Raw genomic sequence first — 22,722 nt, 5'->3', positions numbered from 1 at the left:
GTGAGACTTGTACCTAATTTGCATTTTTCTTTGAGGCTTTGCTATATCTGCTTTACATTGTAATCTTCTTCTAGGTTTGTGTCTTGATCTTTCCTGTCACTATAGTAGCTTTTTATGCTCAGGTTCTTTTTGTTGTTGTTTGTTCATCTTCTTGACTTTGAACTATAATTTATCATTGGTCTTTGCTCACCTCTGGGTGAGGGAGGAAAACACAAAGACAGAAAAAGAGACAGGGAAAAGGTCTAAGCTTCAGGCTTTTTTTTCTGTTTGTTTTACCTGCTGTTTTCATAATTTGTTCTAGGGGTTCTGCAAGTTTTTAGTGTTTCTAAGGTGGTGTTATCCTCGGAAGAAATATCATCACTGTTAACTTGTTCTGCCCTCTGTTCCATTCCCAGAAAAGTTCTTTGATTCCTTGCAGCCTCGAGCATTCCTCTCTACTTTGAAACTGTGAGCTGCCCAATTTCATAGGTTCAGTTCAATGCCTAATCCCAGAACAGTGGTCCCTTTTAATCTTTTTTTTTTTTTTTTTTTTTTTGACTAGAGGCCTAATCCCCTTATCATCTCTGGGCAGCTCTTAAACTGCCAGTAGGTACTGCTGTTGCTGTAATTGCTACTACCTCCAAAGTCACCTACATCTGGTATCACTGTCACACTATACTTCCAGCCAGCTTCTACCCCAGTGCAATAGATTTCTTCCTCCAATCTTCAAAGTTGTCCTGGGCCGGAAAAAAATCCTGGGCTCACTTCAATACTTTATTGGTTATGCTACTCTGGAATTCCATTTGAGATATTCGTATCTAAATTTTTAATATTCCTTGTCATCAGATCCCTTTCTTAACATTTCATCAAATATTTTCTCATGGAATTACAAGGTAGTCTTATTCTTATTATCATGACCTTTAATTGAGGTGGGGAGGAAGAGTGGTATTGACAGGTCCTGAAAAACATATTTCTTTATTGTAGAGTTTTGTCCAGATTGTTTTCAGTTTTAATGAGGGATGGCAGAAACAGCCCTGCCAACCTAGGAATGCTTGTAGTTTTTCCTAAACATAAACACATACAACACTCAATTATCCATGCTTAGGTACTTTTTAGTTTCACAGAACATTTTTCTACCTTTATTTTTAAAAGTTCAATGTGAGCTTTTTTAAGGAAGGAAAATAAGAAAACAAAATCCCTCTTTGAAAAGTTCAGACCTAGCATTTACACTTACACTATGCAAACCTTAAAGTATCATATAAGAAGTAGTAAATAGAGGAATAATGATAGTGATAGTTGTTGTATCACTTTATTTTATACAATGTTACCTGCTTGAGGATTAGGACTGTGTTTTTGTCTTTCTTTGTATCTCTAGCCACAGTTTTTGGCACTTAGTAAGTGCTTAATATGAATTTATTGATATATATCAAACAATATATATATGTATATATATATATATAAAGTATTTTTTGTATAGGTTCTCCCTGTGAGATTCCATTCACTCCTGTTAATGGAGATTTCCTGTGCACCAATAACAGTGTTGGTATTAATTGCACACTAAGTTGCCTAGAAGGCTATGATTTTACGGAAGAATCTGCTGAAAAATATTACTGTGCCTATGAAGATGGAATCTGGAGACCCCCATATTCTACTGAATGGCCAGACTGTGCTGGTAAGTTTATATTGGATTAATTTCTCTTGTGATAAAAATATGTGTTTAGAATATTTAGCAATATCTATTTAGAGAAATGTTATTTTCCCTAAGAATTAGTTTTGATGAGGGTAAGGAAGAACTGGAGGTCAAAGCCAAGACTGGAGATATGAAAGATAAGCCTTTAAGCTTTCTTATTCCAACTCTTTGGCATAATACACAGGAGGTACAATGAAGGATACTTTTAATATTACTTTTTACCTTTTTATAAATGCATTTATCTTTTATGTTTTTCTCCATTGTATTTGAGTATTTGCTTTATGATAAATCTGCTTGCCTGTGTGATCCTGGACAAGTCATATAACCTTTCAATACTCCAAGAAACTATAAGACTATGAGTTCTGGAATGATTATCAATCTACATTAGTAATGGGATTAATTTTTTTTTTTGTTTAGTGAAGGCTCAAACTCTCTGGTAATAGTAATAAATATGAGATACAATTTTCAAATTTCCCCTAAAGTATAGAGATGCTTCATTGTGTCTCCACTTCTAATCCCATTGCCACTAATGAGAGGGAATTCTATGCCATTAAGGAATCTGCAGTTTACTCTAGAGGTCTCTGGCATTGAACCCATTCCATTTTTGTTAAGGAAATAATCATCTCCTTTCTCTAACAATGTACATGTGGTTTTACTGAATTCAGAAAAGGGAATCCTTTCCATCTAGAAGAGGGATACAATTTTTTCTCACACTCACACTAGACCCCTTGCCCCCACCTTCCAATCAGCTCTTCAGGAATGATTTACCAAAGCTTAAAATTTGTGCTCCCATGTGAGGTTCTCCCAAAGGAGGAAATAGAAAGGTACTCAATGTACAATATACATCAGGATTTCCTACACACAAAAAGCACATATCACACACACACACACACACACACACACACAATACACAAATTTGTATTGCTCTGCTAGGAGGTCGATTCTAAAACATAACTTATAAAATAATTTGTAGGACAACTAGTTTCAGATTTCACCTCAGCTCTGTACTGTGTTTCTCAAAACCCACATCTTCTTATAATCTGTGCCATGGATTGGGGTCATTCTTAGGCCAGTGGTCATCTGCTTCAAGAACAATGAAGTACTTGTTAGGAATTCCTCCCAAACTGCAGCCAACCTCAACAGAAGAGCCAGTTTCTTAGTCTCCTAAATATACAATATAGTCTCAAAGCCTAGATATAACCAGGATCAAGATTCATTCATTTAAGACAAATAAACAACAGAAGAAGTGACCCCAAAGCCTGATCTTGAGATCAGGCTTGCCTAGACAGGTCATGCTGCCATGTATGCATAGTCATGGGACAAACAGAATTGCTTAATTTACTATAACTTCTCCCTTTCTGTCTAAATATACTTTAAATATAAATAAATGTAAGCAGATATAATAATTTTGCTTTGAAATAAAAAATTAACCTATTTTCTCTAGCATGTATAAATGCATTTCATCAATTGATACAACTTGATCCTTTGAGGTATTCTTAAATTCTATTCCTTTCTTAAGCAGATCATTATCCTTTTTGGTCATGGTTTCCTTATCTATCAAATGGGACCAAGAATCCATGTCTGTGGTAATAAGAAAATCAGTAGTGTTCTCCATAGAAGTGAGATATAAATTGAAATTTTTAATCTTAAATTCTCTCCTTTAGTTTTATACCACTCATTGCCTCATAAAGAGTAGCTTCAATATTCACCTCTGAATTACAGACTCATAGAATCGAAAGTTGGAAGAGATCTAGACCTGGAAGCAGAAGTCCTATCTAAAATATTCTCAATAAGGAGTAATCCAACCTTAACCTAAGAAACATCAGTGACTAATAATTCCATAATTCCCATTGGAGCCCAATTCCATTTTGGGATAGCTCCAATTAAAAAGAAATTTCTTACATTAAGACAAAAAACACAACTTCCCTTTATTAGTAATTTTTGTCTTCTAAGGCCTATAGAACGTGTCCAGTCCTCTTCCAAAAAATTATTTGGTGGTATCTTTTTGAGTGTATCTGCATAAAATTAGAAGGATAAGATTTTTTCAATTCAGAAATTCCCAATCTGGAAAGAAGATTGTTTTACAAAGTGTTAGGGAAAACATTTTGCGACCCATTCTTAGTTTGTTAAATGATTCAAGGAGATATATTATGAAAAAACTACAGAGCTTTATTTGTGGTAAGTATTAGAAGTATTCATGACATTGGGAGGTTGAAACTATCATGCTTTGGGAATCAAATTCTTATCACTAAGTAACTCCAATTTAGCTTTGCTCTTTGTTTATTTCCTGAGAAGCAGGAATGCATCTTAAGTGGCATCTCTGGTTTTTGTAATGAACAATATGAGAAATGAAGCATTAAGGTCAAGTCATTTTACATAAACTTCTCTATAACAGAGGTCATTTGAAATTAAAACCCTTCCATTACAAAATCTCTGACCAACAAAAACTGCTTTTCTCCCTACATTTTCTAGTAAATCGTTTTGCAAACCATGGATTCAAATCCTTTGAGATGCACTACAAAACAACGTGCTGTGATAACAATGATCTCCTAAAAAACTTTTCTAAAGCTTTTGAGACAACTCTTGGTGAAATGGTAGGTTAGTAATATTCTTTTCTTTGTTCTTTTAGTTTTTTTTTTTTTGAAAGGGTGTTATTGAGACATTTTTCACAATAAAGTTATCTGAGTTTTGCTTGGTAATAATCTACATCTTGAATAATTACTGTGAGATTCTCTTTTTCTGGGTTTCTCTCTCTTCAGTTGTGCTACCTGTCATTATGCATAAGTTTTATTCATGAATACTGAATTCCAGGAATTACCTTCACTCCATAGTCATTTGTTAAATGCCTGTTATGGGCAAGATCTTGTGCTAGACACTGGAGATACAAATATATATATATATATATATATATATATATATATATATATATATATATAGTTCCTGCCCTCCCAAGCTTATATTCTCTTATAGATGAGAAAGAGACAACAATATGAAAATAGAAGAGTAAATACTGTATATATAAAATATATGCAGAGTAGTTTCCAAGGACAAAATTATAAGGGGACAGCAGCAACTAGAAGGATCAGAATAGGCTTCCTAGCGAAAGTGATATTTTATTTAATGGTTTTCTTAAAGATACATGCATTCCAAGTTTATTAATTAGTATTGGAAGTTTGAGACAAAACTATTTTGTCAGTGTATTTTTTTTTTTTTTGGTTATTGAAAAACAATGCTGTAATCTCCAAAGGATTTTGTTTGTTTTTCTCATGAAAATCAAGTGCCTAGACAGTCTGTAAATCATAAGTTCTCATTTAAAACAATATCATCGATTCAGTATTTTTTTTAAAAAGAGGCAAGTAGTCTCTCCAAGGGCATCTGGATGGAATCGTGAATACAGTGATAGACCTGAAATCAGAAAGATTCATCTTCCTGAGTTCAAATCTGGCCTCAAATACTTAATAGCTGGTTGACCCTGGCCAAGTCACTTAACTCTACCTTAGTTTTCTTATCTGAAAAATGAACTGGAAAAGGAAATAGCAAACAACTCCAGTATATTCAATTAAAAAAAAAAAAAAAAACATCAACTAGGGTCAAAAAATAGACAAAAGTGAAATGACTTGAACAAAACAAAACTTTTTTGAACTATGTTCAAAAAAAGAGATGAAAGATTACTATCACTCTTGAATTTAAGAAGAAAAAAATCCATCCACAAAATCCTTGGAGATTAAATTAGTTCCTACATGCAAATGAGAAGGTAATAACATACCTTTTAAAAATTCTGAACTTCACCAGTAAACACTAGAAATTAAGTAACACAAACATTGATGGAATGCATTTTTTCCTTATCTCTGTTTCCTGGATTCCTTCAAGACTCAGCTTAAGTCCCATTTTCTATAGAGGGCCTTTCCTGTCATCCCCTACCATATCTCATTTTTCTTAATGCATCTTCCCTCTCGAAATTGCCTCCATTTTATTTTGTATATGGCTTACCACTACATAGATGTTTTTATGTTCACTTCTCCCATTAAAATATGAATTCCTTACAAGCAGGGACTGGTTTGCCTTTCAATTGTATCCTCCCAGTGCCTGGCAAATAGGAAGTTCCTAATGAATATTTGTTGACTTTCCAATCCAGATTTTGAAAGTATATACAGAAACCACAAGCAGTAAGGAAGTTATTTATTTTTCATTGCTCCAAGAAGATTAAATTGTAAGAAGTTGAATATATGATGCAAAGTATAAAGATATAGAAAAAGTACTTTGAGTTTTGAAATTGGATTTACAGCTTCTTCATTTGGGGTTTCTAGGTCCCATCATTTTGTAATGATGTTGATGACATTGACTGCAGGCTGGAGAACCGGACACGAAAACACTGCCTAGAGTATAACTATGACTATGAAAATGGCTTTGCAATTGGTAACTAAACATTATAGTTTTGTGTCATCTATTCAGTATCAACTTTTAGATATGCTGCATATCAGGAAAATTATTGACAAAAAAGACATAATGTGTGATTCATTAAAAATATTTATTGAGTATAAAATTAGACAGTATAGCGATCATTAGGGAAAACTGAAAATTACTATATAGTTTATCATTAAACAGATTCAATATTATTTAAAGATCTTTAAGAAAGAAAAAATTAAGCCACATAGTTATTAAATTATGTAGGTTAGCATAAACAGCTATTAGAAACTGAAATACAATCTCTTTGAACCCAAGATTAATTTTTTAACCCAAAGAAAGCATCCTTGAAAATATAACCTGGGTCTATGACTGTAATCCCTGTTACTAAGGGGACTTAGGCTAATAGATCTCTGTTGAAGTCAGTAGTTCTGAGCTACAATAAACCTTTATCAAAATTTTAATTAAATTAGAATATTTTCTCTGAAGCAAAGTTTCTTTTCTTTTTATGCTCTTTTGTTCTTTCTCTTTTACTTTTCCCCTTTGCTTCCCTTTCTTTTCTCTTTCTTCTTTCCTGCCTTCTAAAGGAAAGAACCAATGTGAATGGGAAAATGTTTCTCCAATTCTAATATATTTCTATAATTTGGCCTAAGCTGATCAAGTGTCCACACTAAGTAATCTGACTCCAAAATAATGAACTTCTAACCTCAGAAGGAATGAGGGAATAGTTAATAGAATCTAGATGAGTAAGGAAGAGTAAACTGGCCCAGGTTGGAAATAAAGCTGAGTAAAGCTGCCAAAGTTGATCAACAACTTGTATCAGATTATCAGTGGCTACTGTACTTTCAACAGAGATAGGAAGACCTAATCTCAAAATAAGCAAAATATTCCAAAATAGTCTTGATTTTTTTTATTAACATTTTAATTGAACTATAATATTTCATTTGAAAGTAAAGTTTCTTTTCATTCTCTTTTTGTTCTCTCCTTTACATTTATTTTTTCCCTATCCTCTCTCTCTTCTTTTCTTTTTTCTAAAGGAAGGAACCAATATGAATGGAAAATTAATTCTCCAGTTCCAATATATTTCTCTAATTTGGATTCAAATAAGTTGTAAAAATTCAGTGGAGGCTATTCTAAAGTTCAACACTATTCTACATCTGGGAAAAAAAGAGGGGACTGACAAGAAAATTAATGATATAAATAAAATGTCAGTACTGTTTATCCTATTTCACCATTATAAGAAAATGGCTTACATTGATATAAATCTTTGCATATAAATCTTTGTGACTGATGGTTATTAGCCAACCTTATCTACTAATTAAAATAGGCCTCTTCTCATCTCTCTCTACTCAAAAATTTTAACATTTATTTGAAAATACTGTTATGTTAGGGGTACCCAACTTTCTTATGAAAAAGACCTACATTTAAGGCGAGAGACCTTGGAAGGTAACTAGCCTTAGTAGTAATTATGCCTCATTCCTTACTAAAGGTAACAGAAGAGAGACGGAGAAACATAGAAGGAGGCAGGGAGGAGAGAAGGAAACCTAAAAGACTCTAATATAGGATTTTACCCAGGTGTAATTTATTTGGTGCAATGTAACACTACTATAAACTTATAGCTAAAAGATCCCTTTGAGGGCAAAACCCTTATTTATTTATATATCCCCTTTTATATAAATATATGTATGTATGTACATATGTACGTACATACACACACATATATAAAACATCCATCTAAATTTAGAGATTTAATCTGTGTAAGCAGTATTATTCTAAGGAAACAAAGATTATTCAGTGAGATTGAAAAGACTTTAATTTTGTTTCATCAGCTTCTCTACTGTCTTAGGATGAAATTTATTAATTTATCTCATGGAACAAGACAAATAGTCTTCTCTTTCTTGTTTCAGATTTATTTCTCCCTCCTTTCTTCTTTCTCTCTCCTTTTTCCTCTCTCTCTCTCCTTAGTGAGAATAGACTGCAATGTGAGCTAGTCTATCCCATCGAAGAAAAGCTTGCCATATTTATTGGCAGTCATCTAAAAGAGGTTAAGGCAATAAGGAAGTAACAGGAATAGTATTGTCCTCTCAATCCTAAAAGGGTCCAGCTCAAGTCAAAAAGTAAGCAATCATTTATTAACTCCTTTTGTTCCAGACTTTGTGCTAAGGTAAATAAAATGGAGGTAAAAATAAAAGTGATACAGTCCCCACCCTCAAGTAGTTTACAACTTGTTTCATGGTAGTGCAAAAACCAGCCTGCTTTTCAGTAGGGACAACAGTGAAAACCAAAATAGATCACAAAGTCAGAAATTTTTTCTTGCTTTTAGTCATCAAGATAGTAGTTTATATTTAATAGCATTTTATAGTTTACAAAAGGCATCTTTATAACCATCATTTCATTTAAGCCTTACAGCACCCTATGGTCCAAGTATTTATTAATCCCAATTTACAAAAAAAAAAAAAAAAAAAAAAGGAATCTAAATCTGAGTAATTAAATGAATTGTCCAAGATAAATAACATAGTATGTATAAAAACCAAGAGTGAGAGGTTTCCTAATTACAAATGTAATGCTTTTCCTTTTGTATTCCAATAGAGCATTCATTAATTGTTTGTATGTTTTCTTTGTATCAACTGGCTAGGACCTGGTGGTTGGGGTGTAGATAACAAAGTGGATTATTCTTATGAAGATTTCATGGATATCATTCAAGAGCAGCCTCAAAAGCCTGTGGTGAGGACTGGTAAAACTCAATCTTCTCGGATCAAAAGGCATGAAAAACTTAGCACCTCAACATCTGACCATAAAATTAAATTAATATTTAACATTACAGGTAATAAAAGAAATTCTTTTTAAAAACTGAACATTATTTTAAGTTTCTACATTTCCTTTCATTTCTTTTACTTGTCATTTCATTTTAGTATCTAGTAAGAAAAAAAAAAAAACATTAAATGAAAGAATTACTGAGAATTTTGCTACTTGAATCTCCACTTTCAATATCTTACTGCTAAATATATATAAAATGCTTGTTTCAGCTTGACCTGATAATAAGCTCAGTCACATTTTTAAAATGAAAAAAAATTAAAGTATAGTTTTTTTGTATTTTAGTAAGAGAATCCCATATAAATTTACGGAAATTTTGTCTAAGTATGCAAAGAAATGATGAGTCATTTTTAGACTGTTACACTTGTATGTGGCATTTTTTTTTTTTTGCTCATGTTAAAATTCCCTTGGTATTTTTAAAAGGGTCTTATTTGTAGTGAGGACCTATTGCTACAGCTTTACAAAATACCAGGTATACTTGTTTATTTTTTATTCCTTATCTCAGCAAGTGTACCTCTGCCTGATCAGAGAAATGATACTCTTGAATTGGAAAACCAGCAACGACTCTTGAAGACATTAGAGACAATCACCAACCGACTCAAAAGGACTCTCAATAAGGAACCCATGTATGCTTTTCAACTTGCATCAGAAATGGTGATAGCTGACAGCAATTCATTGGAAACAGAAAAGGCATTTCTCTTTTGCAGACCAGGCTCGGTGCTAAGAGGACGAATGTGTGGTAAGATGTTTTCATTTCAGGTAAACCAGCTAGTAAAATTTTTTTGCTTTTCCATTGTCACAACAGGGTTTGTGACTATTCTTGGACCATAGGAATTAGAATTGGAAAGATCCTTCTTTCCATCTAGTCTAACTTCTATCATTAGACAGATGAAGATACTGAGACCCAGAAAGAGGAAGTGATTTCAGCCGAAACTAAGAAGGAATTAGTAATAGAATAAGAATTGAGACCGGTGAATCAAACTGTTCTTTCCATTGTTTCACAGAGAATCAGACTAAGGAAACTATTTTTCTTATTAATATACACTTAGGGATACAAAATCAAATCATGTTTATCATTCTTAGATCCTACAACTTTCAGCAGCTATTCCAAAACAGAACTATGTGTGTATTGCAGCCTATTTCACACAGCAGCCATAATTTGTAGATAATCTCTTATATCACCCTGTCCAGACATGCCTGTTGTCTTGAATTCTGTGTATATTCTGAAAACACATTATGTTTTAACCAACTTGTGAAACCTCCATGCTATGTAATCTACTATAGATTCTTAAAAATCAATTATCTATTAGGCTTAGAGGTCATGTGAAGCCACAGAAAATACCTCCCTCTCCCGAAACATGTAATAGAACATTAAAAAAAAAAACTCAGAATGACCCAAATCTTCAAAAGGAGATTTAAAACTCACTCCAAGGATTGAGAAAAACAGAGAAATTATAGAAGACTGGGGTTTGGGAGTGGAGAAGTGCAGAGTAAGAGAAGCAGAAGAAAAAATATTCCAGAGTTAAAATGAACATCAAAAGTAGTATCAGGACAAAGCTAGAAATTTCTCAAGATAAAATTTCAAGTGGGTCATAGTAATGCTGAAGGAATTAGAAATGAAAAAAGAAAATTACATACAAATACATTTAAGGATAAATTGCTAATAAATTTAAACAGCTGAGAGAGAGAGAGAGAAAAATAGAGAGAGAAAGAATATCAACATGACAATTGATTCATTGAATTACTTTACTTTGAAGGCTATAATAGTGAAAGGAACAGAGACAGAAAAATAATTCCAGAAGCTTTTCAATGAGAAAATTGTGGAACTGAAGGGGTAATTAAAGAAAGGTTTTAGAATGTCAGGCTTTCCCCAAAACAAAGAAAAACAAAAGAATTTCAGAGAATCACACAGAAAGAAATAATTCTCAGAAGTACTAGAAATTGGCCAAATTTGTAGAATTTTATCAAAAAGAACCACAAATAATCTTACTCAGAAACTTTATTTCTATTATTTAAGACCACAATGATGAGATAATTCTAAAAGTAGATAAGGAAAAAACAACCCATGAAGGGGGAAAAAAAGTTTATTTGAATTTCACTATATTATTGTACAAAAAAGATGAAATGGCAGAAAATGTTCAAATCTGACACACTTCATAAATACAGAACTTGATTCACAAATTCACAAATCAATTTTTTAGACACTATAAGCATTCTTTTTAAAATTTACATTGAAATTTAAATAACTTGAATAAATTAATTTTTTAAAAAAATCTCAGTAAGTGTTCTGTATTAGGTAGAGATAAAATTAGATTATTCTCCCAAAGTTTTCACATTCTAATTAGGGGAGAGAATACATAAAGGAAGAGCAGCAAAGACCAAGGGTCCTTAGGTTAGACATGTGGAGGACAAATGTGAAGTCCCAGGTTCTTACTTCACAGTGTTAAGCCTCAGTGGTTCTCCATCTCACTAGAAACATTGTACCTGGTGTTTCTATGTTCATCTCAAAGATGTATATAGGCAAATTCCCTGTCCCTACAGTTGTATCAATTAGAGTTTCTTCCAATGAAGTAGATTTCTGACCCTACAAGCTTTCCCATCTTGTGTGACTCTTGTTCATGTTGTTTCAAAATTTCAAAACATGAGATGTTCCAAACTAGTAGGGAACTGCCACTTTTGATATCATAAGAGTACCAATTGAGCACTCTGTTTGTCTCTCTGTCATCCCTCACACTTGCCAAATGATCATCCCATATTTCTAACATAAAAGTCCTTGATGACTTAATTCATGTTCTTCATCAGGGATCATCATTGATTATATATTGCAGCCTATCCACACTAACCATGTGCCTTTCTGTGTCCCATCATCATTCATGTAAATGCTCATCTTTAGTTTTTTAGAAATAACAGCATTCCAGAACTCACTGGCATACAGCACCACCAGTAAAATGTTTATATTAAAAAATGGGCCTTTAACTATTATGGGAAGCTTGGAGTCAATAAAAACAATTTGCAATTTCCTAAAAATAACTTCTCAACTCTGATTGGGATGGAGTAATATATCTAGCAGCAGATATAATAACCAGTATAATTTCTAATCACAACCTGAGCAACAACTTGGTTTTCCCTGTATTTTGTGCAGCCAATCTCTTTGGCCATGAATCTCATTGAGAAAGTCCTTTAATATTCTGGTCCTTAATGATCTTGGGACAGTTGCTATCCACTAAAAGGAGGACCTCCCTATAAAATATTGCATCCTTCTTCCATTTGTACTCTCATAATAGGAAAATTAGAAATCATTATATGATTGTTGATGTTGAAAAAATTTCATAGTATAATTGAGAATAGAATTAAATTTATAACTTATATCATATAACATATTATAAGTGGGTGGTCAATGATCTTAAAAAGGAAAAAGTACATCATAAAAATCTAAGAAAAAATAGAATGAGAGTTATTCTGCACAATTATAAAGAGAAAGAAAATTGTTATATTTAAACAAATAAACTAGATACAGTAGGTGTATCTGGGTATGTTATGGGAATTTATGATTTGCATAAGCAAAAATAATCCATACAAAGTAAAAGGGAAAGAAATGGATTATAAAAATCTTTTCCTTAGGAAAATCTGATAAAAATTTAATAAAATATGTAACAGGAATGTAACGGGATATTCCTGTTATTCTTATCAATAAAGAATTGGTTCAAATTTGTAATATTAGAATTTAATTCTTCAGTGAATTGGTAGTCAAAAGATATGAGTAGGCAATACAAGAAAGAAGTATAAATTATCAATAATTCCTTGGAAAAGCTATTCAAACTCTTTAACAAGCAGATAAGTACAACTTAAAATGACTATGAGATCCCTTATTATTCATATTAATTTATCAACTATTTAGTAAAATTGATAAAATTTAGTGTTGGCAAGTTTGGAAAAAAAACATTATTTTACTGTTGAATTGAAGCAGCAAATTTGAAAAATAAGATAATATAAACTGTTGTTAAAAAAAAAGTGTGCATATCCTTAAGTCATTTTACTGCCTTAAATATACTATTGACAGCAATAGAAAAAAATCAGAGAAAAATTTTTTTAAATTGGAAGCAAAATATGCTTTATCTAGACTACTGATTGGGTATTGGTTGAATTAACTATGGTCTGTAAACATAATATAAGCATTTATAGCATTTATAAGCATTTATGAGCATTTAAGGGGTGTTTGTCCCGGTCAGTTGTTCCCAGTCAGTTATCCCATGTTCTCCAGGCTGAAGGGCAGTTGCGAGTCCAAAGATTGAAGCCCAGATCTCGGGAGCAGGTTAAAACCAGGGTGTCATCCAGGATGGAGATGCAGCAGGAAATGCATCAGGCTGCCTGTAAGAACCCATCTAACAAGGAGAAGTAGGAGAAAATGCTGGGAGCAAAAGATTATTTGTCTATAGTAAAAGTGTTAAGTAGCCTAGAGTTTAGCCCTTTCATTCTTAATTTCCAGGAAAGCTAATTTCTCCTGGGGTTGGTATTAAAGGGTGTGGACTAAGAAGTCAGGGTAGGCAAGAGGCCTATATCTCTAGTCAAGATAAGAATGCAATTTAAGCTCTTAGAAATCTTTTAACTGTGCTGCCTTTCTTTTAAAAGAGTTGGTTCCTTAATAAGCAAAGACCTTGAGCCTTCCCCCCACTTTCCCCACTCTTATGGGGTAGGGGTAGAAGGGGTCAGAGGGAGTGTTAGAAGTATCTCAGCACTGCCAACCCAGCTTACCAGCCCCTGAGGTGTTGGGATTATCCTAGGATAAAAAGGGGAAACAGGACCAGATCCCAATTCCCTACCGGGGAGCAGGACGCCGGGGACCAATTCAGCCCCTGTGGTGTGACGCAGTTTCTCCAGTGTTCCTCCTGCTCGAACTCAGGACAGAGACTGGGGTCTCCTCGGACAGTTTCCAGGACACCTACAGGCCTAAATCTGGGAGAGATTTGTATTAAAAGGCGCTTCTGCTCCAATGAGGCAGAAGTTGCCCTGAGAAGAAAAGAGCTGAGAGTCTCAGGTTGGAGGTAAAGGGAAACCAACAAACAGGTTTTAGCAGCAGAGTGGAAGAAACATGAGTTTTGGACCCCGAAAAAGTTGAGGTGGTGGGTGGGTCCTAGGTTTCAATAGGTTCAGTTTTTCAGCTTTAAAAGAGACAAGTGTGCTGGGTGTGTTTTGGCTCGCTGCTTTTGCCTGAGGGCACAAGTGTTAATCAGTCCCAGGATTAGAAAGAAAAAAGCACTTTAAAGGATGGACTTGTCTGTAGAGAGATTGGAATTCAGCTAATCTATTCAGAATTCAGGTGTTGAGATTACGGCATTTTTCTCAAGCCCAGTCCATTGAGACAGCTTAAAATTTCCAGGGATGAGGGAGGGAAGCCAATTCATTGCAAACCCGAAGACTTTCCCATTCTATAACGTAACCTTCATAGACGTCTCTAGAAGGTGTCACAAAGGGCCTCCTAGAAGGCCGTTTGCCAAAGAAAAACCAGGATTTCATCCCTATGACGTCTCGTAGGCAACTAATTTCCCCAAGACTCCCGGAGTCTGCCAGCAAGCTCAAATTAGCTCGAGACTTTGAGCCGCCCCCCATTATAGAAGGGTGATGTGGTGGGCTTGCCTCAGTGGAAACCTCCTCTGAGGACCACCATCATTAAGGGCAAGGTAGTGGAGAAGTGTGCTAGGAGTGGGTGTGGTGTAGTAGGAGTGGGTGTGATCTCCACTTCTAGCTCCTCACTTAACTCTAGACAGTATGCATATTCTATAGCCCCCGGGCTCCCTGAGCCAAAGTGTCTCAAGGAATGGGGGAGGGACACAGGGTACTAGTCTAGAGAGCTTGAGAAAAGCACAGACAGGAAAGACAGACTTCTTTCCTAAAGGTGTTCACCAAATTCTTAAATGGCTTCAGTTTCTCCCATTAACTCATTTCTTGCTGCAGTCAAGGAATGAGGGGAGAAAAGAAAAAAGAGCCATCTTCTAAAGAATTTAATTTGCCTCGACCTGGAATTTTATTCCCCAGCCATCAATATGAAGTGAGGCAAAGTGAAAAAACATAATCAGAATACCATACATATAAACTATAACTGGGTAAAGAAGTGGCAATAGTCATAACAATGTTTGGAGAATCTCAAAACATATCTAGAGGGGGAAAAAATCAGACAAGGATGTGGAAGCAAACAAAATGCTTTTGTTAGTTCATATGCAAATTATAATGCTTTTATGCATTATCATTTTGTTTTGTTCAAATTTGTTTGGTTTTGCTAATAGTCATTAAGTTTAAACTTTAAAATCAGTTGGCAAGTTCAACAGTCAAAAAGATGTTTGAACCTTTGTCTTCCAGAGCTTTGTCAGATTCCCTTACATATCCTATACAGTCTTTGGATTAAGGTCAGGGTAACCTTGGCAATGATCTTAAGGGTCTGAGTTCTGGATCTTAAACATCCCAAGGAGATTTTAATTCTAACTTCCTTCAGATAGTCTTGTGAGTCAGCTCACTTTGATCTCATTCCTCTTGGGCTTCCCTAGATCCAAAGCCTTAAAGTAGGAGGGAGGAAAAGAGAAAAAAGAATCCAAAATTGAACCACTTTCCCCAGGGCAACTGATTGGGGTGGGGGGGGGGGGGGGGCTGGATGAGAGGGGAAAGGAGTTGAGTCTGGGAACAGCAGAAGCATCTGGCGATGGAAATAATCTCCTCAAAGGGGAGGGATAAATCAGCTTTTCCAAATTAATCAAGCCTTAGGAATGTATCAAATTGAACCCACTCACTACCTTTGATCTTATGTCAGTCACCAGAATGGAGTTGTTTTAGTCATGCTCAATTCTTCCCAACTCCATTTGGGGTTCTCTTGGCAAAGATACTGGAATGGTTTGTTATTTCCTCCTCCAACTCATTTTACAGACAAGGAAACTGAGGCAAACAAGGTTAATTGACTTTTGCCCAGGGTCACACATGCCATATTTGAATTTAGGTCTTCCTAAATCCAGACCCAGATCTGGGCACCTAACTGCCTAGAATAAAAATACACTAGCATTAATCTTCAGAAAATTGTCTTCAGTTTCTTATTACGTAAGGAAAGGTTTAATAAATAGCTGAAGACACATTTTTTGGGCAGGAGAGGATATTGAAATTTAAATTGACCTAAGTAATCATTGTTTTCCCCTTACCTATAGAATGGGATAAGTATCCTACTTATTGTGCATTTGATAGGACAGTTTGGTGTTCCCTAACATTTAGGTCATCCTTTTATGTAGGACATTCCTGGACACCCATATTTTGAGTATTGAACTTTGTATAGCATAGCATAGCAATTGCAGATAGATAAGCACTACTATTTCTAGGAGTAGATAAGGTCAGGCTGTTAAGAAAATGGCCAACAATTAAAAATGTCTTCCCCAAACAATAGTGCCTGAAATTTTTTTCGACCACATTTTTATTCCTGGGATGAAAAGACTCAACTTACATTCCATTGTTGCAATTCACTGAATTCTCCAATTAATCTTCATTTGTTCTGCTTTGTCTGTCTACAGTTAATTGCCCTTTGGGGACCTATTATTCTCTGGAACATAATGTCTGTGAAAGCTGCTGGATCGGATCCTATCAAGATGAAGAGGGAAAAGTAGAGTGTAAACTTTGCCCTGCTGGTAGTTCCACTGAATACCTCCATTCAAGAAGCATCTCTGAATGTAAAGGTGAGTAGGCGAGAATCATCCTCATTCCAGCTTGTGATTGTTCTTGTTTAATTGTTTCAGTCATGTCCAACTAACTTTTCATGAACTCATTTGAGATTTTCTTGGCAGAGATATTGAAGTCATTTGCCATTTCCTTCTCTAGCTCATTTTATAGGTAAGGAACTGAGGCAAAGAGGGTTAAAGTGACTTACCCAACTAATACTTGTCTGAGGTAAGATTTGAACTCATCTTCCTGACTCCAACAAGCACACTATGTGCTATTCCATAGAGCTTCCTTTCATTGTAGCTAAAAGGAATCAAAGTAGTTTTTTATTTTGAAATTATAATTTTCACATATAACAAATTGTTATAAAGGAAAGTGGGACATATTGAAAATAATCATATTAGATTTTTAATGCCCCTTTTGTGTTTTATTTATAAATCCTCACATGCATAGCCTTACTCTTTAAAGCACTTCATTAATCTCTGTTAACTGAAATATAGATTTCTTAAAACCTAATAATTATATTGTATATAGGTCAAATTCTACTATAACCACATCTGAATAACAACGATATTCTCATTTGGTATGTTAGAATTTTCTTAAATTCTGCTGGAAAGAAGTAGAATTATTTTGTTGCATTGGAATATTTATTACATCTGTTTACAGAAATTCATATTCTGATATTTTCTATGAAAAAAGCTCATGGTGATATAGCATTTACAAGTCATTTTATAAGATTATAAATTTATAAATTAAATTATAAATTAAGACTTACAAAAACCTAATTTAATCATTGTATTAAATCTGACAAGTAGATATTATAAAATATACCTATTTTTTAGATTATTGAACTATGGCTCAAAAAATTAGTCATAGGAATTTGGATCTGTGGACCAAGCTATCTAATTTTATAAGTGAAACTAAGGCCTGAGGTGAATTGAACTTACCCAAGATCTGCACAGCAAGTTAGAGGGAAAACTAGACTTTAAAATGCAGATTTCCTAGCTTTCTAACTGATGTTCTTTGTACTGTGCCATAACTAGCAGAATTTGAAGTCAGAATTTGGTTGAGCCAAATCCAACATTCTTTCAGCTATATCACACTGCCTTTCATAATTGGATTTAATTTGTTTTAAACTAGGAATTAATAAAATAAAGATAATGACTAGCAGGGCAGTATTCTTGCTAGTGAAATAAATAGTTTATTGGGGTTTATTGGTTACTTTCAATATATTTTCCTATGGAATTATAAATGACAGAGTATATAGAAATATTCATACAGGAATTCTGAGCACATTTCTTCCCCCTCCAAAAAAAATATATAACAGAGACATACCTGAAAACAGTGACATCTAAAAGCAATTTCCATCTCATTTCAAAAGTAGCTAATATAGATATAGGTTTCACTGTCTTATGGTAAACTTGATACAATCAAGGTCACTTGGCATCCTTGTCAAATGCTAATTATACAATAATGAAAGTTACTATAGGAATAAGAATAAAAGGAAAGGACAGTGGATTGGGATTGGGAACTAGAATAGTATAGAAGAGAGAATATTATATCAGACAAAGTCAGGAAATCTGAGTTCTACTTCTGGCTTTGCCACTAATTAGCTGGATGCCTTCAAGTGATACTTTATCTTGTTGAGTCTCAGCTATAAACAAGTAAGTATGATCAGATGATTTCTGAAATCCTTCTGTCTAAAATAGGCTATGTTAAACCTGGCTATACCACTAATAAGCTATGTGATCACAAACAAAAAAATTTAACTTCTCTAGACAGATTCCTAATGGGTAGAATAAATTAAACTAGAGAATCTCTCAAATCTCTCACAGCTCTAAAATTCTGTGAATCTAAGATTTTTAGTTTTCTATTTTCATATTCCTTCCTTCAAGACTTACATTGACAAGCTGTAGCTGAGATTTGGGGTTAAGGAAATCTATGTGAAAGCAGTTTGGTCTGATTTTGTTTAGGGTGCTCAAGGAGTTATTTTTGTCTTCCCCTTGAGAGAGTTTTAATGTCATGGAGGCTGAGGGCAAAAGGCACAAATATACTGCCTTTAGATTCGAGAATCTGGATTTGAGTCCTGGATATATAATTTGGTAGTTGCATGATCTTTGGCAAGTTCTTTAATCTCAATTTCCTTATCTGTAAAATGAGTATAACATTTACACTATGCACGTTACAGTGTTATTGTGAAGATTGTAATGCATGGTGAGAACAGAGACTGTCTTTTGCCTTCCTTTGTATATTCATTGTTTGGTATAGTATATAATATAGTACAGTGTAGTATCTTCAAACCTTAGTATAGTCTGCCAAATTGTAGGTGTTTAATAGTTTATTGACTGAATGACTATATGCATATCAATTATTTTTACTATTCTTTGATTACCATTCCTGATTTATACAGCCCATAATCATTTGTCCAGCACCTGCTATGATTTCAGACACTGTGCTAAACCTGGGGATACAATCACAATAATTAAATCTCTTGCTCTCAAAAATATATTCTATTGAAGGAATACAACATGCATATGGAGCATGATAATCTGCTGCCCAGCCCAAGCTGCACAAGTCACCCTTCTCCAGCTCTTTCTAGTTATAATGTTACATAATGGAAGCTAAACAGCATTATTATATTTTGGCATAACTCTATTAGGATAATTCTTCATGTCTCTCCTGCCCCTTTCTAAGCTGGACTCAAGATAAATGTGTTCTATATGGTTATTGCCTTTGAAAATTTAATCTCTTAATGACTGCTTCTGCATAATTTTGTCTTTTAGCTCAGTGCAAGCAAGGCACCTACTCACCAAATGGTCTAGAAACTTGTGAATCATGTCCTCTGGGCACCTATCAACCAGCATTTGGTTCCAAGAACTGCCTTTCTTGTCCAGAAAACACTTCAACTGTGAAAAGAGGAGCTGTGGATGTATCAGCCTGTGGAGGTTAGCAAAACATCAAACACTGAAATATTGCCACATATGTTGAATGTTCTCTATGTAAAGAAGAGGAGGATTTCCAAAAGCTCAATATTTAAAGTGATTTTTTTATACCTTTTTCAAAGTTTGTAGAAATTTGAGAATGTGGAAATCAAATGGTTGAAATTTGGAGGCAATTATAATTAAAATTATTAGTGAGGGTCCCATAATGTTTTTTTTCTTCTTTTCCTTTATCTTTAGCCAAAATGGCTTAAAGTTTTTCAGATAAATGTTATTTCTCAAAAGAAAGCCTAATAGTATTTCTTGGTTATAAAAATAGGTCTTACTATTATGATTATTTTACTTGGATAACAGAATAATCCTCTTTTTTAAGTGTTTTTGAAAATGGTTTCTCCTCATTTTTTTTTTCTTTATTAGCAGGATAGAGACAGGGGAAACAGAAAGGGAGTATGAAAGAATATTACAGCCAAAACTCCATTTTGGTATCCATGAAAAATTATGTATATAGTATATCTCAGATGTAATTCTCAACCTTTTTCATGATTCTTACTTATGGAGAACACCCTAGTTATCAAATTCCATCAACAATCATTTTTTTAGTATCTAGCTGATGACTTTTTTGGATTTTAGTCACTGCTCTATGGAAGTTTACCATCATTGGAGGATTTCTAAGTAGGAAAAATACCCTGTGATTTTAGGGTAAAGAGCCCTGTTAGTTAGATCCATTAACTACTCATGAATTCAGTTTGTCTCTCTGAGTCTCATTTTCCCCATCTGTCAAAACAGACCATTAGTAGTCTCCTGGGTTCCTTCCAGCTTTAAATTCTATGAGTGATGAAATCCATGCCATATAGCATGATGATTTAAATGAATCAGAAAGGCAATGAGTTGAACATTTGTTCAACCTAATGCTTTCCCCAAGGTTTCTCTGGTTTGGCATACATTTGATTTGCTCCCTCTGTTTGAGGATATTAATTTGCATTGGCAGAAAGACCCCCTAGGTTCTTCCCAGACCCAAGATAACAAAACTTGGAATTTTGAGTGCCTCTGACTTCTCTGAAATTGCATGAATTGTGTTAGATAAAAATTTTTAAAATGTAGGCCTAATATGCCTAGTAATTATACTAATGTTCCATAGTCAAATGAATTCAACTCATAAAGAATACCTACCATGTGCAAAGAATTGTACTAAGCACTAAGGAGGACAATAAGTAAGATATGTTCATCTCCTCCTTTACAGGTTACTGGGATAAATTAAATTTATACTAAGTAGAACAATAAAAAACTTTTGAGTTCTCATTCTCCCTCTGTCTCTCACCTCACCCCCTTTCTCACTCTCTACAAAACACTGTACTAAGCAATGAGGGAGATGAAAAGATTAAGGCACAAGCCATGTCTAAATGATTTTGTAATTTAATAAGGGTGAGAGTGATATGAGATTTATACCAAAAATTCATAATATGAATCATAAGTATATGCTAAGTATATCATTTCATTGTTGTTCAGTTGTTTCACTCATGTCTGATTCTTCTTGACCCCAAATGAATTTGTGTGGCAAAGATACTGGAACAATTTGCTATTTCTTTTTCCATTCATTCTATAGAATGGAAGAAACTTAAGCAGACAAGATTAAGTGACTTACCCAAGTCACACAGCTATTAAGTGTCTGAGGACAGATTTGAACTAGGGAAGATGAATCATTCTGACTGAAAGTTCAGGTATCTATCCTCTGCAGCAACTAGACACCTCAATTATGCCATAGAAAATTTAGAGGAATGGGAAAGAATTTCTAACTAGTTTATGAAAGAAAGCCTAATTTAACATTAAAACCAGAGAGACACTTTGAAATATAAAGAGTCTTAGATGCCAGATTATGAATCATGGACTTCATTTGGTGGAATAAGAATTTTAAATTTTTGAAAAGGAGTGTATAACCAGAAGTATGTATTAAAATAATTACTTCCTAGAAAAGAATATGAGATGATATAACAATTTTAATCTGTAATTCAAAGAGCCTAGTTTAATTCCAAAAATAGTAAATATTCAATGAAGAATTATAAAAAGTCACTGAATTGGTTTGAAAGTATATTCTATTACTAAACAAAAATTTCCTTCTCTTTTTATCCTTTCTTTTTTTTTTTACATGTCCCATGAAATTCTGTTTTGAATACAGCTTGGTTGAACTAAATAACTAGATGTTATCAAGGGTCATAATGCTATCACTGTATTTGAATATCAATGTGATTGATGCCAGCACCTGACGAATGTATTTATTTATACTGATGATAGGAGTGAACAAGTTATTTTCACAAGAAGCTTACTCATCTCTGTAAATAGATTAGTAGTCCCTTGGATGGGGTCATCTTCAGGGCTTTCTGACTTTAATGAAGAAAATTTGAGGATGAAAAGCAGAGCTCCTCTCCTTACATGGAAATAGACAAATAGATGAGACCCACTTTCTTTTCCTTCAAAGTGATAGCAACCATCCTGGAATCCTTTCCTTCTCTCATTCTCTATAGACATTTTAAATTAATTTGTACAAAACACGTTTCAATTTCTGGATAAAATATATTTCAAATACTTGATGCCATTTAGAAATACTTTACTTTAGTGGTGGAGGAGAGGGAAGCAGTCACAAACAGTTAAAATGATTGAAACATTCAGTAATTGTGCATTCTGTACTTGGAGAATTTCTCTGAGAAATGTGCCTTCATATCCACTGAATTCATCTCAGAAAGGACACTTGAAAAATCTGTTCATTTTCGGTAGTCTGGGTAGGTGATAATTCTTCTTTCTGTGAAATGTAATATACCTTTATGGCATTTTTAAGGGATCCAGAGAAAAGTTATTCTACCAAGACAAGAATAATATGAGTTTTTTTAACGTTTAGGAATGTGTTCTTTTTTAAAGCAGATTTTCCCCTTCTTTTACAGTGCCTTGTCCGATAGGAGAATTCTCCCGCTCTGGTATCAAGCCATGTTATCCATGCCCCAGAGACTATTATCAACCCAACTCAGGGAAGTCCTTCTGCCTTTCTTGTCCTTTTTATGGAACAACAACAATCACTGGGGCAAGATCCATCACAGATTGTTCAAGTAAGCCAATAACATGATCTTATTGTTCAAGAGAGGTACACCGATAAACTGTGGTTGAGCTCCCATTCTCTTGGGATTCTACTTAACTATGGTTATGACTGTCTTTGCTCATATA

The 22,722-nt window shown here is 34.1% G+C and overlaps 1 protein-coding gene across 1 annotated transcript in view; it reads left to right on the top strand.

Annotated features, from left to right (window-relative positions):
* Window positions 1-22,722, top strand: part of SVEP1 (sushi, von Willebrand factor type A, EGF and pentraxin domain containing 1) — a 340,179-nt gene that overhangs the window by 179,851 nt on the left and 137,606 nt on the right. Inside the window, exons 12-19 of the mRNA XM_031944100.1 lie at window positions 1,457-1,651; window positions 4,142-4,263; window positions 5,977-6,085; window positions 8,709-8,897; window positions 9,393-9,626; window positions 16,429-16,590; window positions 19,357-19,518; window positions 22,446-22,607. Coding sequence (XP_031799960.1) covers window positions 1,457-1,651; window positions 4,142-4,263; window positions 5,977-6,085; window positions 8,709-8,897; window positions 9,393-9,626; window positions 16,429-16,590; window positions 19,357-19,518; window positions 22,446-22,607 — 1,335 coding nt within the window. The remainder of the gene's footprint in view (window positions 1-1,456; window positions 1,652-4,141; window positions 4,264-5,976; window positions 6,086-8,708; window positions 8,898-9,392; window positions 9,627-16,428; window positions 16,591-19,356; window positions 19,519-22,445; window positions 22,608-22,722) is intronic.

This window comes from Sarcophilus harrisii, chromosome 1, assembly GCF_902635505.1.
Source record: "Sarcophilus harrisii chromosome 1, mSarHar1.11, whole genome shotgun sequence".
Classification (NCBI taxonomy): domain Eukaryota; kingdom Metazoa; phylum Chordata; class Mammalia; order Dasyuromorphia; family Dasyuridae; genus Sarcophilus; species Sarcophilus harrisii.
Note: the sequence above shows the minus strand (reverse complement) of the source record. Positions and strands in the feature narration are given on the sequence as shown.